General features: G+C 32.9%; 1 protein-coding gene across 7 annotated transcripts; it reads left to right on the top strand.

The window, feature by feature from the left end:
* The first annotated feature begins 3,334 nt into the window (after window positions 1–3,334).
* Window positions 3,335–7,224, top strand: LOC141708642 (uncharacterized). 7 transcript variants are annotated; one of them, XM_074512377.1, is made up of 6 exons: window positions 3,340–3,823; window positions 4,121–4,270; window positions 4,601–4,671; window positions 5,474–5,528; window positions 5,614–5,650; window positions 5,782–6,553. In XM_074512377.1, the coding sequence occupies exons 1-6, from the start codon at window positions 3,791–3,793 to the stop codon at window positions 5,862–5,864; spliced, it is 429 nt and encodes a 142-aa protein (XP_074368478.1). In that variant the 5' UTR covers window positions 3,340–3,790; the 3' UTR covers window positions 5,865–6,553. The 7 variants fall into 7 exon arrangements, 5 of the variants coding, with proteins under 5 accessions (XP_074368478.1, XP_074368477.1, XP_074368479.1 ...); XM_074512376.1 differs by having other exon boundaries at window positions 3,346–3,823; window positions 5,465–5,528; XM_074512378.1 differs by lacking the exon at window positions 5,782–6,553 and adding an exon at window positions 6,868–7,224 and having other exon boundaries at window positions 3,348–3,823; window positions 5,465–5,528.
* The last annotated feature ends 2,896 nt before the right edge of the window (window positions 7,225–10,120 follow it).

Raw genomic sequence — 10,120 nt, 5'->3', positions numbered from 1 at the left:
ATTCGGTTGTGCATATTCTTTTAACTGATTAGTCCAGCGTTAATAAATACCTAGCTAGTCTCTAAGTTCCAGAAACATAATTCTGGATGCCCATTAGAGCTGTCCGGTGATTGATAGACTGACCAACAATATTCACATGTTGAATGTCTAACAAAATTGATTAATTCAATTTCAAAAATGTTTAAATTCAACTTATTTAGATAAAGTACAACATGCTAAAGTCAAAATTTGATAATACTTTATTCTATTTATATTGTGCTTGGTTTTAGAAAATCATGTTAGTATGTTGTGGTTTTTCAGTTTTTAAAAATGATTTTAACTGTTTTACTTAATCATTTGGTAAGGAATCCATATATCCTATTTATTCATATATCTGGTACTGTTGAGCATTCATTTGCTCATTATTTTGTGTATCTCTATATCACTCTTTTCAAATGCCTAGGCACCGCATTCCTGCTAGAAGGACCCCCGTTGGTCAAAATTAGGACAAAAATCAGCCACATATCCTGTATGGTTCTTATGATTTGGGTTTGATGGTAATAGTTAGACAATTGATTAGGTTCTGATAGGTTTTGTTATCAGTTGTAAAATTTTGTATAACCTAGTCTCATACCTAAACTTGGCAAGATCTTGGTTAGGGGTTCGTAGTGTTGTAGTTGTGTATTTTATTTAAGTTTAGTTGTTATTTATATTTTTATTATTATTATTGACGTTAAGCTCTAGACCTCAGAGTTTGAAGCGATCACAATTGATATGGCTGACAGAGAGCTTATAGCAATGTTAGATACTGAGATTGATATTGATATGTTTACATTGGTCCAGATAGAGGGGCGGTAAGAAAGTTTGATAGAGCAAGAATCAAGCATCAAGAGAGAGATAAGATGGCTATTGTGCCTCTGTTACACTTCTGACTAGATTACCATATGAGGCCGACCCTTCTAAGGCACAAGGAGGGGATTTTGATAATGATGAGAAGAGATTTTGAAATTTTTATGAATTATCCAAGGCATTGATATAAGATATGGGGCGAAATCTCAAGAGGCAATTGAGGTGGAGACTGTAAATGCCAATACTATTGGATGACACAAATAGCATGAAGTTTATTACTCTTAGTCCTGTATAGTTACTATGAGGAAACAATATATATGAGGACCAAGACCTTTAACTTCACCATACAAATAATGTTACTTATTACCTGGAATAGGTTAAAGAATTATTTTATATGCGTGATTTTAAATTCCCTGTGAACGATAATTTCACCAGAGATAGTGTTTACTATAGTATTGAAGACATTGTTTCCTTTAAGGAAGATTTATTATATACTTTGACAATGTTATCAAGAATATACCTAGTACAATAGACCATGATGGATTACCTTAGAAAGTAAGGATATTGGGAATGGATTGTCTGACTTTAATAAGGTTGTATATAGGTAAAATGAGTGAGACGGTGATCTCAGAATCTATTAGAAAAGAAGACTTTTAATAGAAATTATGCATATATTAATTCGTAGATCTTTGTCATCTGTTGAGATATTGAGTAGAGAGTTGTAGACATGAACATGAAACAATTATAAGGGAATGACGGATATAGTTACGAAACCCTAAATTATAAAAAGACTTTATTAAAGCTATATATGATTGCCACGAATGAAGCAGTGATTTTGGAACCTACAGGAGGAAAAGACCAGTGAATCTATGGTGAGTCTTGATAAGACTGTTATAAGAGACTAAGTATATGGTTACTTCAATTTATCCAAATGATGTGCCAGAAGTCTTACTTATATACTTGCTTCAGGGAGATATAAAATTCTTTCTTTTCGTAAGTGGATTATATTATCTACATTAAATTTATTTCGACGCTAAAATGAAAACTGATCGAGTAAGGTGATCAGTGGTTAGGAGATAATTGAGAATATTTTTAAAGATGTAACTTGAAGGTGGAATTAATATAAATATTTTGGAAATTTTAGAAGTATGCCACCGAGATAGAGAGTTATGAGAGTACACCCTGAACCAGAGAATGAAGCCAGTGAAAACAATAGTACTTCGGACGGAGATATCCACGAAGATTATAATGAGCATGATGATGAGCATAACGAAGAAGAAAAGGAACAAGAAACCGGGAACTAGGGAAGTGACCTAAAAGTAAATCCCATCGACCAATTTATGGACTTGCTGAGGCAGAATTTAGATCGCCACCCAAACCCGCAGCAACCACTTGTTCCCCAACACACTGTGTCCAATTCCTTTCAGGCCTTTAAATCACTAAAACATCTTGATTTTGAGGGAACAACCGACCCTGTGGTAGCTAGGGCTTGGCTAAAGGAATTAGAGAGGTCCGTTGAGATTATGCGGGTAGCTGAGAATCAGAAAACTACTTTTGCTGCCTACTTACTGAAGGGAGAGGCAAATTATTGGTGGGAGTCTAAAAAGAATATAGATTGGAATGGAGTGGTGACTTGGGCTAGGTTTACCAAGTTTTTCTTGAAGAAATATTTTCTCAGTTACATGGAGGGAGAGATGGAGCTAAAATTTTTAGAACTTAAGCAGAATAACTTGAGCTTAGCGGAGTATGGAGAAAAATTTACTTAATTATCAAGATTAGTGCCATAATTTATAAATACTGAAGTGAAAAAGGCAAGAAGGTTTATCAGGGGATGAACGAATGGCTTCAAAATAGGGTGTTTGTGTTAGAGCTAACAAATTATGCTACCCTAGTACAGAGAACTACTATTGTGGAGAAGGGAAGTGAGCGGGTACGGGAAAAGAGAGAGGATATAAAGAAAAGGTTTGAGAGTCAGAAGGGAAGTTCCACTGGTGGGAACCTTTCAAATAAGATTGGTAAGGGACCAGCCTCCCAAGTTAGAAGAAATCCAGAGGCCATGAGATCGGGAGGAACGAATGTTGGCCAAAGTGGCAGGCAGCTCAGGGGATCCCAGTCAGGACAATCAAGGCCCCCACTGCCAGATTGTAAAATATGCGAGAGAAAGTATAGAGGGGAGTGTAATATGCCCATGGTAAATTGTTTCCACTGTGGACAAGTAGGGCACTATCACTACAAGAAACATAGTAAAAGACATCACCCTTTTAACATCGGTCTGAAAAGCCACCGATGTTAACACGATTTTTAACATTGCTTGCTTTTTAAATGATTTTAAAGGGTTTATAGACATCGATTTAAAACATAACCGTTGTCTAATCTTTATTTTTAAAAAACAAAAAAAATGACTACATCGGTTGAAAATGTGAACGTTGTCTAATCTAATTTTTTAAAAAATAAAAAAATGACTCAGTAAATAAATTGATACTTCCCCGTTAATTATTACAACAAAAGTCTCCCCCATCCCCAATTATATCCCCTTCTCCCTTACCCCACTATCTTTCTTTCTCACTTCAATCAGCCTCTCTCTCTCATTTTCTCTCTCACAAATCTCTATCCCTATTCAACCTTTAACCTTAATTTTACCCCTATTTTCACTACACAACCCCAAATATATAAACCCTAATTTCAATTAAGTGAACATGGAATTTGGTGTTGCTTGTATTTCTTGTTTTACTGGAAATATGAGACTCGGCTGAGTTGTGAATCATCTGAGTCGTGCACGCCGACTGAGTACTTGAGGCACCAGAAATCTATTATGAAGAGTCAGCGTAATGCGCTGTTGATTACATCGATGTTGTTGTTTTACTGGCTTTTGCTTTCGGTTACACAGTTGGTTGTGAAGATTGAGGAGCTGAATCAGCGTGTTGAAATATTGAAGAATTCGGAGTGATTGAGATATAATTTGATGAAGATTTTGTCGGTTTTTTCGATCATTTTGGTTGTTAAATTGATCTACTTGTATTTCTTGTCTTATTAACTTTTGTGTAATGTATGTTTAATTGAATGCTAGTTGAAAAATTGATGATTATAATTTAAATTGAATTTGATGGATTTATCAATTGATTTTACTGTATTACTTGGTGATGGATTTCGGTTTTTTAGTCTTGGGTTTTTCGAACATTTTTGCATATTATAAATAATCTGGTTGTATATTTTTGACTAATTATTTAATGTATCATTGCAGATATCTTACTCCAAACAATATAATGATATAAACATTTTTATTTGGTTTCAGAGCATTCCAGACCTAGGAGAAATTTATCCTTTGGGAGGCTCTGCAGACAGGCTTGGTTTGGTTGATCCTGTTACAGGTGAATGTCTTCCGGCTGCAATGCTTCCGTATTGTGGACGGACATTTTTGGAAAGTCATATAAGAGATCTTCAGGTATAACATCTGTATATGTCAAGCTTTCAAGTTGTTATGTTCTCATTAATGTTGTGAATATAGTAGATCTGGGACACGAGTTTTACATTGTTGTAATTTTTTTGCAAGGCTAGAGAGTTCTTGTACTTCAAATTATATGCAAAACAGTGTATGAGCCATGTTTCCATCATAACTAGCTCAGCAAAAAATAACCATAAACACATCAACAAGCGTATATCACTATGATACTCAAACTAGTCAGCTGCAATATTCTTTGTTTGTTGTTAAACAATTTTATGTTATAGATTACACTTTTAGTAATGTTGCCACATGCACCTTTAATATTTACAGGCTGATGAGCGAGCATTATTAATTTGTATTTCTATTTGCCTGAGAGAAGCTGTGATTGGAGAAGCTTGCACGTAAGGCTAAGTCTGTCGATCTACATCCTACTGAGCCATGATAATTTTTCGTTATTCGTGTTTTCGTGTTATCGTTATCGAATTCATTGCATTTCACGTTTGTTTGAGTTATCTTTTGGTAGGTTGAGTTTTCAGTTTATTGAGTTGCCTGTGTTATCGAATTCGTTTCTGTAATTATTGTTATCGGTTTTATGTAGTTTTTAAGTTGCCTGTTTTCTGCAATTCTTTGCATCATCTGTTATATTCTTATATATTATTTTCGGAAAAAATATTAGGATGTATGAATGTCTTTTTAAGTTGCCTGTTTTCTGCAATTCTTTGCATCATCTCTTATATTCTTATATATTATTTTCAGAAAAATATATTAGGATGTATGAATGTCTTCTGCAAATAAATGAATTCCTGTGTACACATTTAAGTTGTATGTCGGGTATAGTCTTATTCAAGCTGTTTATCTTTTTTTATTGTTAAACTGCATGTTTTCTTGAATTATTTGCATTTTCTGTTAAACTATTATATACTATTTTCAGATTTAATAGATAAGGACGTTTGGATGTCTTTTGCTACTAAATTAATCCCTGTGTACATATATAAGTTGTATGTGTTATCTGATTGACTGCAATATCTATTATATTCTTGTATTTTGTTTTATGATTTTGCGTCCGTCTTTTGCTACTAAGTGAAGTTTAAATTATTTTAATTGGACATTGAGGAAGATATTATGTAATCCAGTTATATTAATATAAATGTTATATAAGTCGGTCCTTGATCCTTGTGATTTTATGTGTGTCAGTTTTCATAGGATTCTGGCAAGTTTGTACTCTGGCACTGTGTGCATATGGAATTACCAGTCTCAGGTATGTACCATTTATTCGTTGAGGTACCTGATATTATTTTTGTAACTATTTGTTGCTAATACAATTGTCATTCTCACGGCTGCAGACTATGGCAAAATCTTTCGAGGTGACAGAGTTACGAGGTACTTTATATACGTGCCCCTGTGTTTTTTCAACATATTTATATTTAGTCGGAATATGTTTTTATTTCATTCAATTTGGAATATGAAGTATAAATTGATATTGTTATAAATGCCACTTGTTGACCTTGCAGTAAGGTCGGCCAAGTTTATACCACGCAAGCAGTGGGATGTTATAAATGTTTCTTGTAGTGTGTTGGGGGCACTCGCTTCATAGAGATTGTCTGCGGTTTTACGGATATGCTTGTTTCAAATTAAAGTTTGGAAAATTATAGCACCTGTGATGCAATTTCCATTGGGTAAACAGTGTGCTGTATGAGAGAAGAGAATCTAAACATATATTAGATTAAGGTGTTTTATACTAAGGTTATTTGTCTAGGAAACTGAAAACTATCTTACGTGAGATGTTAGATGCAAGGAGACCTCTAGCAATAAGTATGTATATTATGATTTTCAAAAGTCAGCAAAGTAATTAATGTAATGGTACTAACTAATATAATTGTCCACTAACCCACCTCCTCTATCAAATGGATTCTAGTTAGTTGATAATCACATACGTTTTTAAGAAATAGTTCTGTTGTTTTTTATTTATGTTAATGGTCTAGAGGTAGAAGAAAATATAGGCCTAAGAATCATGGTATGGAGAAGTGGTAAAGGAAGCCTTGACCGGCCTGTGTAATCTAAAATATGGACTCAGTATAATAGTGCTTATATACTCCATTCACACCCAGACCCCACATATATCATGCAATTTCCCGAAATTTTACAAAATATAGACTACAAGTCCAAGTTACATTGACAATTGACAGATATAATGGAAGATGTACCTTCTTTGTTATTAAACATGTTTCATTCATTTTGCATTCAGATTTCTTCTTCTACGTTGTCTTTTTTTTCCGTGCCGAATGCAGATAATTGTATCGAACAAATGCATGCCATTAAGTAGAGGTTCATTGTTTTGTTTTGTTCTTTTATGGATCATTATATTTTAATTTGTTGAACTAAAGATAATTTTATTTTTCTGAATATCAAAAAAGTCTTCTGCAAATTCCCTCTTGAGTCCCACCTTTCTATTACTCTGTTTTTCTGCTTCTTAACTAGGCCTGTAAACAATTTTAAACAATTTTCATTCTAGTTGTTTTATTTGCATGAATCTATGCTAAGATATTTGAATATATATGGTGTTGATTGGTTTTATGGAAACAGAAATTCGAGACCAGGTGTATGACATAAAAAATAGAAAAGTCGCCATCAAGGTCTTGTGCTGCAACCTTGAGAAGATCCGCGACAAGATTTGCTGAAAGGTGAAAAGGTTATTAAAAATATTCAGATTGTAGATGATGCTCCCAAAAAGCCTAAGAAAACTGAGAAACCTACAGAGGCAGAGAAACCTAAAGCCCCTGAGAAGCCCAAAGAAGCAGAAAAGCCCAAGCCACCAACTGAAGAAGCCAATGCACTTTTTAGAAAGTACAAGTACTAATTTTAACTTGTACATTTTATTTCTATGTTTGGATTTAAGTAGTACATACTCGTGCTATTGGATGTTAAAATATTTCCTTTTGGTATTGTTCCCATTATTCTCGTTTGTTTTTGGTTTGTTTTGGTTTGTTTTTATACAAACACAGGGGTTCTTATACCAATTACCTAACACCAAGTTTAGAATTTACAAACAATAATTGATATTGGTAATGATAAAAGACAACGGTTAATTAATAAAATGGCATGTTTAAATTCTAAATATATAAGTTTTTAAGAAAATAATTGATGTCATGTGAATGTTTAACATTGGTTAATTATAAGAGAACTGATGTGATCTTACTTTAATAACAACGATATAAATTGAGCATGCCTACAAAATCGATGTTTAAGACAATTATTAACATCACTCACAGAAAAAGACGATGTCAAAGGTGCTTATTTACAACGTTTAATTTTAAGAAATGTTCTCTTTATATTTTTTCCCTTGTGTGTCATATACTTAAAGTGATATAATTTGCAATATATTACTATACTGAACTGGTGATCATGAGTTAAAATGAAATATAATAAGAAAAAGACATCAGTTATTAAACTACAACCGTTTTCTACTGGTATCTTAGACATCGGTCTAAAACGATGTCTAAAACTCTGGACCTTTCTCCACACATGCAATAACATCGCTTTTGAAAACTTTTAACATCGATTTATAACCGATGTCTTTTGACCTGTTTCTGTACTGTATGCGAACGAGTTCCACGTACACACTTCTAACAACAAACCCTTAAACCTTATGTGTTACAAGTGTGGCCAAGTGGGCCATTTAAAGAAGGAGAGCAAATCAATTAGACCAGCAGTATCAAAACGAAGTAGGGTTGCTTCTAATTAAGAACCAATAGCAAGGACCTTCAATATGACGGTCATAAATATCGTGCAAAACACTAATAATGTAATTAAAGGAACCCTTCTACTAAATTTTACCAATAAATTTTTTTAACCTATTTGAGAACTATTAGATTTTGTGTTCATAGTATTGTCTACAAGTTGAAACTTATATCCAAATTATTTCTAAAACTTGATAAATAGAAATAACAACTAATGAAGTGATTTATGTGCATATAATTGTCCCGGTTATGAGTTAGAAATAGAAGTACAATGATCTAAGATATATGATGTTGGGATGTTATTGAAGGGTTTCGAGCACATAAACGCAACGAAAACAGTATTTAAAAACATGAAAAATCAGAATTTTCAAAACCCACCGCAGGATCCATGCGAAAAATAAATATTTAATTCGTAGATCAGATTGTTTATCTTAAGAAGCTTTACAAATTGGTTGACTAGTGGAGATCCAAATCTTGTTCAATCACCACCCATCCCGCTCTCGCGATCTACGCTCCATCGGTATCCACACGAATGCTTGAACGCAAGAATTGAATGTGTACTAGCACAAACTCGTTTTTTCTTGTTCTCTCCATCTTCTCCCTTGGTGGTTAGGGTTTTAGTAAAAGTCTTGCTTACAAAATCAGCCACACAAGAAGTATTATATAGAGAGTATAATAAGAATTATAACTTTTAACTAATTAGGAGTTATTATTAATTCAAAATTTTTATTTGGATAATAATTAAGTCACACTTAATTATTTAACAAATAAATTTCATAATTAATATTAGTAAATTCGAATATTATTATTTATCTAATTAATTAAGTCATACTTAATTAATATTATAAATAATTCGAATTACTTTAATATAATTAAAATCCAATTTAAATTAAATCCTTCAGGCATTTTTTGTGTGTGACCCTATAGGTTATTATTACGTTGGCAACGAATTTTAAAATTAATTTAAAATCGTAAACAATGAGTGGAATCTAGTAATACATCATTGATATCCAAGTAATAATAATTGAATCGGTGATCGATTAAACCTTTCGTGAATAATGTACAATGTAATATAATCCCTTTAACTAAATATTATAGATTAAACTAGAGGCATGTAAGGTGTCATCCTCATTATAGTTTAATCCAAGTTTCCTTGATCAATGAGTAGACTATCATATCAAATCAATATTTGAGCGTGGCCACGCATTTCATAGTCTAGCTCACACAAGAGGCCAATAATATCACTCCTAAAATAGGCGGGTTAAATCCCATCTAGATCATTCTTATATCTCATACGATTCATAATATACCTAATGTCCACTTTTATCATTACCCGGTCAAGGATAACTTTTAATGGAAGCAATTATATTAATTCTCGTATAGAAATATAATGACTTCAGGTCTAAGGACCATTACATCATTATGAGAATTACTTATGACACAACAGACATGTAGAATCTCATATTGGGTTTGTCCAGCATCATGTACATATACATCTGCCTGTATTTTTGACTTTAGTATCACTATACCTATGATCAATGAGATGTGATCATCAGTCAACAAACACACCAGTCTTAATGCATTATTATTGTTCCTTGATAATAATACTCGACTAGGGACCTTTAGGAATATTGATACTATTCTCATAATCTCATTTCTAAGTCACGTACTTAGAGATATAGAATTGCATATAATATTCCAAGGACATTTATTAATCTAACATTTATATCGCAGTAAATTAAGAATTAATAAATTATAAATGGAATAATCGATAGAACATAAACATTAATAATCCTAATGTATTAAACAAAAACATCATAGTGTTGTCTCTAGGGCACAAACACTAACAATCTCCCACTTGCCCTAGAGCCAATCACCCATATATCTAATACTCATGGAACTAGTATGACCATCGACAAAGCCTAGTCAGTGGGTCTGCAACACTATCATTACTATGCACTTTACATTTATATCTCCTTGATCATTAATCTCATTAATAATGTGATATCGCCTAAGGACATGCCTAAACAGTCTCTTTGGCTATTTCAAAAGTATCAATGTATTTGGCTTCCATTATAAAATCATTAATGTTCTTGCTGTGAACCATTCCAGC

This window comes from Apium graveolens, chromosome 2, assembly GCF_009905375.1.
Source record: "Apium graveolens cultivar Ventura chromosome 2, ASM990537v1, whole genome shotgun sequence".
In the NCBI taxonomy this organism is placed as follows: Eukaryota; Viridiplantae; Streptophyta; class Magnoliopsida; order Apiales; family Apiaceae; genus Apium; species Apium graveolens.
Note: the sequence above shows the minus strand (reverse complement) of the source record. Positions and strands in the feature narration are given on the sequence as shown.